Source organism: Amblyomma mixtum, chromosome 1 (assembly GCF_055824585.1).
Source record: "Amblyomma mixtum isolate Tamu chromosome 1, ASM5582458v1, whole genome shotgun sequence".
NCBI lineage: Eukaryota > Metazoa > Arthropoda > Arachnida > Ixodida > Ixodidae > Amblyomma > Amblyomma mixtum.
The window spans coordinates 103,384,770-103,396,517 of record NC_143012.1 but is presented as its reverse complement, the minus strand read 5'-3'; the positions used below and the strand labels follow the sequence as shown (position 1 = coordinate 103,396,517).

At 45.6% G+C, this 11,748-nt stretch overlaps 1 protein-coding gene across 1 annotated transcript in view; it reads right to left on the bottom strand.

The window, feature by feature from the left end:
* The window catches only part of LOC149367371 (arrestin domain-containing protein 3-like), a 277,472-nt gene that overhangs the window by 22,210 nt on the left and 243,514 nt on the right, over positions 1-11,748 (bottom strand). Inside the window, exon 3 of the mRNA XM_089555390.1 lies at positions 2,047-2,169. Coding sequence (XP_089411516.1) covers positions 2,047-2,169 — 123 coding nt within the window. The remainder of the gene's footprint in view (positions 1-2,046; positions 2,170-11,748) is intronic.

The window sequence follows — 11,748 nt, the reverse complement described above, 5'->3', positions numbered from 1 at the left end:
TTAATGCCTATGGAGGTGTTCAAAGGCTCTTCCCACTTTCGCAAACACTTAGGCTGGGGCGACAGAAGCCAGATGTGCAGCGAGTGGTCAGAGGCCATAAGCATGACACAAGCAGGCGGTGTGATGCCAAAAGGAAATGCACCACAGCTATGCGGTGCATGGAAGAAGACTCAAGAGTGCGTCGCCGCAGGTTGTAGCGCTTTGATTCCTTAAAGCAAACGCACCTCACTTTGAAAGAGCTTCCTGATTACCACTTTATCGTTGAGCGCTTTCTTATAGCTCCAGGCTCCCACCCGGTTCTTCCACGGTGGCTCAAGGCGACCGCTTGGGCTTAGTAAAGAAGAACGCTTCCTCGAAGCAGTGACTACAATCCCCAAGAGAGTTATGCTGGCAGCTGCATTTTCCTAGCTAGCCGCGAGTGGTAAACGCGAATTTAAGGCATTATGGTCAAATGTTTAGGGGAATCCCCCAAGGTGGAGTAGATTTGTAATAAGCGAGTAATTACTGATTGGCATCCACCCAAGCGCAGCCTTACGGCTACAAAGGAAAGCTACACAGCTTTCTCAGAAACTTCGTAGTTAAAGAAAAATTCGTCCTGGTCCGGGGTTCGAGCCGGGACCACCGCTTCACTGGAGCAGTCGCTCTACCAACTGAGCTAACCGGGACGGCAAGCTTATGGTAGGGCGAGAGCGAATTGATCAATAACGCGGAGTGGGAAGAGTGTTGCTCAAATGTTTAGGGGAATCCCCCAAGGTGGAGTAGATATGTAATAAGGGAGTAATTGCTCATTGACATTATTCAATTACTCATTAACAATTACTCATTGACATTAATTACTCAAGGCATTATGGCCAAACCAATCTGTGTATATGTGTGCTGCTAAAGAGATAATCAGAAGTGATTTCTGTTTCATCAGGTAAACGTACCATGGAGCGACCGACTGTGGCTACGGACATAAAGCGTGCATATAAACCAGCGTAAATTGTTAAGTTCAACGCTGCACGTATGCTTATATTATTGCGATAGATGCTTCACCGTGACATCCTTGCCGTTCACTTCTTGCACGCTTACACGTGACCGTTTTTAAACAGACGGCGTCTTCAGGGCCACATCGGCGGCTCAAAACCCTCTCAAGTACGCACAGTGGCGTTCAACGTTAAAAACGGTCACTGCGACGTTATATAGCGCCTTGCTTTAACTGCCCGACGGCTGCTTCTAAAGCAACCCGGGCGCCTCAAGCAGCTGGGCGCCGGCGTTCCTTTTTTTTATTTCAGGCGAAAATTTCTTTACAAGGGTACAATACGCACAATGCTCTAGGAGGACGCATAGCCAGAGGCTAGTTTCGGGTCCATCACAATATTGTACATTTTAAATGAGGCACGCGAAGACGACACATTGCGTTCATAAAGTAAAATTCACATTCTCAACAACTTAGAGATAAACAAACGCAAACGTACACAATACACACATTCTCACGAAATGAAAAACAATACACCATGACTTCGCATATTCATCAGGAACGTTTTCAAAGATTGCACAAAGTTTATTTTCCGTTTAATATCGTCAGGTGTACCATTCCAAATCGAAACACCACTGAACTCTATTAGTCTTTGCCCGTAACTATTGCGAAACACTGGTAAGTTGAAATGTTTGGCACTAGCCGCCTTTGCTTCCCTTTTAGGTATTATAAATATGCTATGGGGAAGTGGATCATCAAATTGTCAGATTAAGTGAATTGTCTGCGCTACCTTTAAAGTGAATATGGAGTTAAAAGGCAGAATACGGGTTGGCTTAAAGAGCGGTTTGCTAGAGTCAGATAATTTCGAAGAAGTAATAATTTTTGCCGCTCTCTTCCGTAATCGGCTTACACGTTCGAGATATGTAAGATACGTGTTACCCCGTGACTCTAGGCAATACATTAGTTGGCTCTGTATAAAAGCAGAGTATGCGAACGATTGAAAAATGGAACCATTCTCGCGCTTGCAATAAAACCAGCTCCAGTGGCACGTCTTGCCGTTCCAAACTCATCGTCGTGGGGGCACTGACCTTTTCCCCAGATGACGGCCCGGTCGTCGATGAAGACCTGGTCGTCCTTGACCGTCCGCCGGTCCCCGCTGACCACCACTTTCCACTCGGCGTGCGCCTTGCCCCGCAGCATCACCCGGATGGCTGCGGAGAAGAAGAGGGCGCCACTGTAGCTGGCGGCTTTGGGCGGTATAGTGCAATTTCTTCAAAAGAAATAATAATAGTAATGTACGCTTGATCTCCTTTGCAGCGAACAGAAGTGCCGGCCTGCCAACCCCACAAAAGGCTTGCGTGGGAGTTCTCGGCACCAGGTATCACATACGATCACAAGAAGAGAAACTGTAGCAGAAACAAGGAAATGCCACCTCGTTTAAAACAATACGTGTCTCAAAGCAGAGCGTCGAAATTAAGAGCTCAACTCGTGAAGACACGCTTTAGATTTATTTGTAGTTTACACTCAGAAAATACTTCTAAATTTGTTTGACTAACAAGAAGTGGGACCTAGTACTTGCGAAGTTTCTTCGCGTAGTCTAGGCAATAAAAAGCGATCGCGAGAAGAAAAATCACTCACAGCAGCTTGTGGTGTACAGTCGTCCACACACCTATGAAAAGCGCTTGAACAGCGCACAGGGAAGTACAGCCTTTGTGAAAACTTTGGTGCCCAGGGGGCTTTCTTTTGAGCCACACTGTGTCGTTCTTAATGGATCTCTAGGGTTCCAAATTTCCTGGACATAAGATTTCTGGTGCTGCCTCCTGCAATAGGTAGGAATTCCATGAATGCTCCTGAAGTCCCAGTATAAAGCCTGGAAGTGAACCCCCTGGGCTCTAAACTTCTGACAGAGACTGTACACTTGTGTCATTTACGAGTGTGATTTCTCGGAGGCAGCAGGCCGAACGAATGGATTTCTGCGCGCGCTGCTTGTCGCTCGGCACTGTCTCGCGTCGCCGCGGCTGCAATATAAAGGGGGGGGGGGGGGGGGGGGGATTTCGGCCCGGCGCAGCGTCGCCAACGTGACGTGTCCGACAACAATCGCCGCGCTTGCGCCGAGTACGTCGGAGTACAACAGAGCCGAAGTGCCGCCGCCGCGCTCGCCAGTTGCTCGTGCGCAGTAGCGGCGCACAGCTAGCGTGCCGGGGCCGCTGCCGCGCGCTCTCCATCGCCTCTCTACCCTCCTCGTTGCCTTCGCAATCCTCCAGGTGTAACCAGAGCTAAACCACTGCCAATTTCTTTGTTTTTAGTATGAGTGCTGAGCGCCATGTGGAACGTGGTGGCAGCCGTGCAGAAAACTAGAAGCGTTCGTCCAGATTTTCCGCCCTCCTCTTTGAGGGCGATGGGCCTTTCCGTTCCGCGACAGTGCACGCAACTGTGCACCACAGGCCCCATTATTGATCACTCCTGGAGAGCGGCGTGTCGCGTATTTTGTCGAGCCGTGTTTGACTAACGTCCTCCTGTACGCCCTTCCTTATTGTTTGCGAAGCCTCACCGAGTTCCTTCTGTTCTCTTTTGTTGGCTTCTCCGCTAGTCTTTAAGGGGCGAAATTCATATGGACGTGTTCAGATAAGAACGGTAATCGAGGTCCCATGACCATTTTTCGTTTTCAATGAAATTTTTATATATGATGGGCAAATGTGTCCACACAAAGGAATGAACCTTAGTTTTGCAAGAACCTTCGTAGTTTTCTCGGAAAAAAATCGCATGTCACAAGAGGTGGAGAATGTCGTTTTTGGCACTTCGCAAAGTTGCAAGTTTGAAGCCTCATTCCACGCACAAAACTTTTTTCCCGCGCATCAGCATTTCTTCAGTGCTTTTTTACAACTTGTACAATTTGAGAAAATTAAAAATGTTTTCTTGCTCTTTCAACCTTCCGAGTAAAAAAATTGCAAACTTCGCTTCTGGAGCTATGCGCTGCAAAAAAGGCACTTTTCAGGTCAGCCTTAGGGCAAGATGCCTAAAGATCTTCCCACTGAATATTTTTCTCAGTATTTTTCAGCTGTTTTTACTCACCTCAGGCAAGTTCTGTTGCTCTAGACTTTACAGATAGTTTTCAGTACGGTCTCAAAATTGGCCGAAATTCAAAAACGCCAAAAAAGTTACAACTTTGACTTGGGTTTAAAAAAAAAACACCATCATCGAATTTTGTTAAAATTTGCCTGAATAATCCTCAATACATGATAATTTTAGGGCACTAGAAAAGTGTTGCATTATTTTGTTTTAAAATACCAAAATAAACACAAAACTGAGTTCATGTTTTTGTTATATAGAATTGCTTATTACTGCCTCTTAGAAATAGTAGCTGTCAGAAATTTGATTTAGCACTCATTGAACGTGGTTACATTTTATTTACCTCAATATCCGAACCATTCTCAATGCTTATGGAGCTTCTATTCGCTTGTTAGCGGCGCTCTTAATGCGTGAAAATGGGAATAAATTCGCGATTTTGCCTGATGTCATAAGAATTGGCTGGTGGCGGTCAAACGTTGTTTGTATTCTCTAATTTATTCGTCGTACGGTCTATTGGTATATATAATCGATTCATTAAAGATATTAGATCATTTCTCGGTTCTTAGAAAAATTTTTGTATATAAAAGTTAATATTAATGCGTTTCTGTAGTCGGCGTTTTCGAACCTGCGTCCATTTACCTCTGTGTTAATGGTTCTACAAGGCACTGTCAGGAGACAAAACGTAGTCTCCTGAGGGGAACGATTTATCTGCAAGGTTTTTAATCATGGGGAGTTTTAATCGGGAGGCAATTTAAAAATGGGATGCCACTTCAGGTGCACATTATATTGCACAGTATATATTGCATTATAGTGCACAGTATATTGTCCAGCAGGAAGCACTAACCTGCTCACAGTCTCTTCCATTCCGAACCAACGCCGTGGCAAGCATTTTTGCAGTGTCCAGAGACCGAAAACATCAATATCGTCCGTTGACATTCACTGCGCTGCAGCTCATGAAACGTATTTATTCCTGAAGTGAGCGGGAGCCCCGTCGCTCAAATATATTATCTTGGTGTAGATTGGCGCGTTTTCTTCGAGATGTGCTTTGATTTTTGACAGAGCCAAGCATGCATGAGCGGAATCATGGGACATATGGTCGAAATTAACGGCGTAGTTACGAGTCGATTTTCTTGACATGACAACGCAGGTAAACACGGTTACCTGCTTTTTCTGCCAATGGTACGCTTGTACTGAGTCTGGCAGCACAACTGTTCATTTTTTGGCGAAATCAAAATGTAAAACAATTGCACCTCTCTTGCAGCCGTGTGTTTTTTCATGTATTGCTCTTGCTTGCACAGATATAATATAGTTGTAGGGAATGCATTTCATGGCCACTCTGAAATTCTCTCATAAACGATGAAGCGGTCAGAGTATTTTTTAACTAGGTCACCGTATTCCCATGTAGCAATCAACACCTCATCCTCGCTGCTCATTTAAAAATTTTCCAAAGTGAAAATGCCATCATGTGGATAGTGGCACAATTCCTGAGGAAACATGACGCAGCATCACACCATCGAGCATCACAACACAACTTGCGGAAGCCTGCAAGTGAGGCCATACACAGAGCCGGAGGCTTCGTAGACGCAATTCAAGAAACTCTAAAGAACATCACCATTCTGGAGCTCCACAGAGGGAGATTGCAGACTTTCGCGAAGTGAAGAAGGAACAATGGAAACTGGCAAAGAAAGTGCCTGGAGTTCAGACGCTCCACCTGTGGAAGTAGGTTCAGTCAACTGAAGGCAGTGCATCCTACGTGGCCTCCACCGCTGCTTCTGAATGGAAGAGACTGTGATCTGGTTAGTGCTTCGTGCTGGACAATATACGGCGCGCAAAACCGAAACCAACTGCCGCCGTTTATTTCTTGTTGCGATTTTCTGAATTGCAATGTGCACATGAAGCGGCATCCCAATTTTAAATTGCCTCCCGATTAAAACTCCCCATGATTAAAAACCTTGCAGATAAATCGTTCCCCTCAGGAGACGAGGTTTTGTCTCCTGACAGTGCCTTGTAGAACCATTGAACACAGAGGTAAATAGATGCAGGTTCGAAAACGCCGACTTCAGAAACGCATTAATGTTAACTTTTATATACAAAAATTTTTCTAAGAATCGAGAAATGATCTAATATCTTTAATGAATCAATTTTATATACCAATAGATCGTACGACGAATAAATTAGAGAATACAAACAACGTTTGACCGCCACCAGCCAATTCTTATGACATCGGGCAAAATCGCGAATTTATTCCCATTTTCACGCATTAAGAGCGCCGCTAACAAGCGAATAGAAGCTCTATAAGCCTTGAGAATGGTTCGGATATTGGGGTAAATAAAATGTAACCACGTTCAATGAGTGCTAAATCAAATTTCTGACAGCTACTATTTCTAAGAGGCAGTAATAAGCAATCTATATAACGAAAACATGAACTCAGTTTTGTGTTTATTTTGGTATTTTAAAACAATATAATGCAACACTTTTCTAGTGCCCTAAAATTATCATGTATTGAGGATTATTCAGGCAAATTTTAACAAAATTCGATGATGATGTTTTTTTTTTAAACCCAAGTCAAAGTTGTAACTTTTTTGGCGTTTTTGAATTTCGGCCAATTTTGAGGCCGTACTGAAAACTATCTGTCAAGTCTAGAGCAACAGAACTTGCCTGAGGTGAGTAAAAACAGCTGAAAAATACTGAGACAAATATTCAGTGGGAAGATCTTTAGGCATCTTGCCCTAAGGCTGACCTGAAAAGTGCCTTTTTTGCAGCGCATAGCTCCAGAAGCGAAGTTTGCAATTTTTTTACTCGGAAGGTTGAAAGAGCAAGAAAACATTTTTAATTTTCTCAAATTGTACAAGTTGTAAAAAAGCACTGAAGAAATGCTGATGCGCGGGAAAAAATTTTTGTGCATGGAATGAGGCTTCAAACTTGCAACTTTGCGAAGTGCCAAAAACGACATTCTCCACCTCTTGTGACATGCGATTTTTTTCCGAGAAAACTACGAAGGTTCTTGCAAAACTAAGGTTCATTCCTTTGTGTGGACACATTTGCCCATCATATATAAAAATTTCATTGAAAACAAAAAATGGTCATGGGACCTCGATTACCGTTCTTATCTGAACACGCCCATATACAAATGAGATGAGGATGACCGCCTATTTCTCTCTCTCTCTCTCTGCCTGCATGGATCTGCCGTTCTGGCGTCGTCTCTTTGGGCACCGGGCGCGCAAAGCCAAGAAAATATAGATAGAGTGCTGACGAAATCACAGAGCAAGACTGCCTACAAACCACGACCGACTGATACTAAGAACACTAGACTTATACACAGAACGAGAGGCAAGCGAAGCGCGTACTTTCAACTGGTTTTATTATACGGCAAATGGGGCTTTTTATGCAGAAATTAGTACCCTGCACGCGCGGCTTCTTATACATTCCACAGAAAGAATAAATGATAGCGAAGTTTGGTTAGGTGACAAATCTAGAGAATCTAGAGAGCCCTACCACCTTCACCGAGCCCGATGACGCCAGCGATTCAATCGCTGTCTTCGAGAGCGGCTGACACGGTTCTGATACAATCATTTGTTCCTGTGAACTCCTCGGGCTCAGTCAAGGCGGTTGGGTAATGAGCGGTTCTTTTGTTTTTCGAATTCTCTAGATTTATAATGTAACCATACTTTGCCATCATTTATTCATTCTGTATAAAAAGCTCTACACCCCGCGCAACAAAACCAGTTGACATTACTCCTGGCACTCGTTCTTAGCGCAAGTATTATACCTCATGACCTCCAAAATTTTAAGTCTGAGGATACCTCAACGACCAGGGAGCTCGACTACTGAGCCGGAGAACTAGTTTTGAAGGCCGGCTGCGGACGCCGCGAAATAACGCAAAAGGTGTCCGTGTGCTGTGAAGAATCCGATGTGGTCTAAATTTGGAGCCCTCCAATGCTGCATTCATTAACACCCATGTGTCGCTTCCGGAAGTTAAACGGCATAATTGGCATTTTTTGTTGAATTGAGGCCTGAATAGCCATTCTGTGGAACGAATAAAGTTATTACTACAAGTACGTCCTGTTTCTGTTTTTCTTGAGACTGCTTCGTAGTGATTGCATTCGTGTGCATTCAATGCTGCCTCATGCGGATGCTGACGTAATAGCGGAGAAGACGTGCGATTACTTCTACCTAGTGATCAGTAGATGAGAAAGTCCCTGTGTATCAATCACCGCGTCTATGGTGGATCAGTACACGTGAGGCAGTCTGCATATTCAACAACAAGCCGCTGTTTGCTTCAGAAAATAAAATATGATTAAGTTAGCATGAGTAAGACCTCCTGTGGCCTTCACATTTGTGAGAGCTGCTTCAGCAAAAGAGTTATTTTTTACGCTGAAGGCCGATAAGCGAGTAGAGCGACTAGTTACTTTTCGCTATTTTTTGCACAAAAATCCAGTGACATAGTAAAGATTGCAGTCCATAACTTGCCCTCCATCCGATTTGGAACGGAAAAAAACTGAAAAACACAGCCTAAAACGACACCGAAAGCCAGACACGCCGCTCAGCCGCGTCCGCCACTCCGCAGGCGAATGGACCCTAAAGTCCCTAATGGACCCTGCGCCGCAGCGCCCCCGCGCAGTTGCGGTTGGCGCTTGTACTAGAGGGCTAGCAAGCGTGGCCGCCGCGATCTGCACCTCGATCGCGGAGGCCACGCAAGCAAGATCTGTGCGCGCTCTCCGCCGTGGCGGGCGGTCAGTGTCAACACCTAAATTATTCTTACACCGTGACTCGCTGTAACCACACAGATAAAAAAAAAACGAATATAATGACGGATTCTCAAGAAGCCTGAAGGAAGTACATCAGGGGCAGGATAGGATAGGCGTCCATTAGAATCCTGACGCACATCGAGGAAGCCGAAGGGCAAGCAAAGCTCATATGCCCACCAGCGCTGCGGTCGGTGGAAACGAAAGAAGGCGTGCTCGCCGCAATCCGAGCACTCCTACACCGCGGCCACCCCAACGCCCCAATGGAAAAAGCTTGCATGGCCCGTCTCCGGCAGCCAAGCAGGCCCTCCGCGGCCCGAGCTCAGCAAGCCAGCTCGGGGAATTGACATTGGCCATGCACGAGCCGATCGCCGCTAACCTACGCTGGGACATGCTCTCCCCTACGACGGCCTTACGAGAAATTACCTTTTATAATAGAGAGTACACTAGAATCGCAGTTGAACAAAATGAAAAAGGTTCGCAAAGCCTTAATCGCATTTTCTGTTCTTTAGACATGAAAAAGAAAGGTCTGCAGCCTATCACGTTGGAGTAGTCGTTTGGCCCAGCGCCGATATCTTTACTGGTGAAATCTGAATATATTATCAAGCTGTCACGAAGACCAATGCCTAACAACACGCAGTTCAAGCTGTTATTTATTTTTATTTATTTGTACACAGTGCAAACCCTACCGGGCCTACTGCAGGAGTGGCCAAGAACCTAAGTGGCCAAGTTCCTAAGAGTGGCCAAGTTCCTAAGAACCTCCTGTAATGTGTACGATACAAGATTTTCAAAAGCAACCTTTAAATAATTTTTAAGCAGCAAAAAATGCAATACTCGAAACCGAAACCGCAAAACCAAAACCGGGGAGGTGCTTTCGTGCGGTATTAAATGTGACGTCACTGGCGTGTTCGCCTTGGTGTGAAGCCCCTGAAGATATCGCAACTACCCTGAGCCGCTCTGTCGACATGACTGGAAGGGCGGAGAACAGCTTTTCCGTGACAAGCGAGTCGTTAGAAGACGACTCATTCGACGATTTTGGATTGGTCGAGTCGGCTTTCAGGTATGACCCACCGCCGCACGAGCCAGCAGAGTCACACCACAGGCCGCGTCACCTGCAGCATGGAGACGGTCTGAACTCGGAGAAGTAAGTACTTGAGTCATTTCTCGTGCATGAATTTGTGACACAATCGTCAGAACAAAAGTTAATGTGATGCTCCCACTGACAGCTGTTCGTGTGGCGAGTCTGGCCGACCCAGCCTGATGAAAGAATCTGCTGCCGGAACGCTGCCACGTTGCACAGCGTCTTACAGGGGCACGCATCACCAACAGTCCTCTCTTAGCGAAGATGTTAGTCTTAGCGAAGTTGTTAGTCAGCGCAGTTGTGTGTCCTTCTTGTTCTGGTCCTTTGTCTGCAAGCGCTGTTTTTTAGAGCGCAGCTCTTTGGCGTCCGTTCCTGGGTTTCGCGTCGTCGTCGGCGTTGTCGTCGGCCTCGTAACCAGCTCCGCCCCCCTTTCATCCCCCCAGCGCTAGCAGCGACCGACTGATACCGCTGGATGCCGCTGACGCCGCTAGAGAGTCAAGATAACGTGACTGCATAGAACACCGTCGCCGCCATGCAGAAAGAGGAGGAAAGGGTCCCCCCCCCCCTGTTCTTGTGTGGCGGATAGGGTGCTCTTCAGTTGCCGACGCGCCGGTTATTTCACGTAGGCCCCGGCACGTCGACGAATACGTGACCACCTTCCCACGGCTAGACCTGGTTCTTAGCGCTGCGGTAGCGAGGGTACTGTTAGCAGATAGCCAGGAAGATTTACAAACTTTGGTTAATTGCTGTGGAGACGAAGGAGACGCTCTAGGATTCAGTTTTAGAGCAACTAAATCAGGTGTGATGATTTTTAACGATACAACTGATCAGGTGCTTACAATACAAGGCCACGAAATACCCAAAGTGGCCGAATACAAATACCTCCGGATATGGCTAAACGAAGGGCAGATATACACGGAAAAGCATGAACAGGCTCTTAGGGCAAAAGGACGAAGAGACGCCGGGATAATGAAACATAGGGCATTATGGGGGTACAACAAATATGAAGTACTAAGAGGTATTTGGAAAGGAATAATGGTGCAGGGACTTACTTTCGGCAATGCGGTTCTGTGCTTAAGGGCAGAAGTTCAGTCGAGATTAGACGTAAATCAGAGAGCTGTTGGAAGATTAGCACTAGGTGCCCACGGCAAAACCACAAACGAGGCAGTACAAGGGGATATGGGCTGGGCATCGTTCGAGGCACGGGAAGCTAAGAGTAAAATACTATATGAAGAACGCCTGAGGAAATTGGACGATAACAGATGGGCAGCTAAGGTATTTAAATATTTATACAGAAAGAACGTTGACTCACAGTGGCGGAAAAGAACTAGAAAACTAACCAGTAAGTATGCCGGTCATGAGGACGGAGAAAGAAAGAGCATTAAACGACAGGTTAAAAACGCGGAAGTTAAAAATTGGATGAATTCAATCGAAAAGAAACATAGTGTAGAACTGTATCGATTCTGGAAAAGGCAGATCAGGAAAGAATTTTTCTATGATAACTCAAGAGGCAGTGCCCTACTTTTTGAAGCTAGATCAGGGTGTCTTAGAACGCGCAGCTACAAAAAGAAATTTAACGAAGAAGATGACACATGTGCAGTGTGTGGTAGATCTGTGGAAACAATTGAACACCTCATAATCAAATGTGATGGTATCCATCCGGATGTCGATGCAGGCACAGTCACTCTTTCTGAGGCCCTAGGGTTTAAAGATAACAATGGTCATGTAAATAAATCTGCAGTGGAAGTCAGCAAAAAGCGATTGGAGGATTGGTGGCTGAAAAGCAGAGATGTGGCATAAGGTTAGAATAGTAGGAAACCGTAGGCAAAGTTGATGGAGAATCTTAATGAGAATTGCCAACACAGTAAACAAAAAAAAATAATAAATAAAGAAAA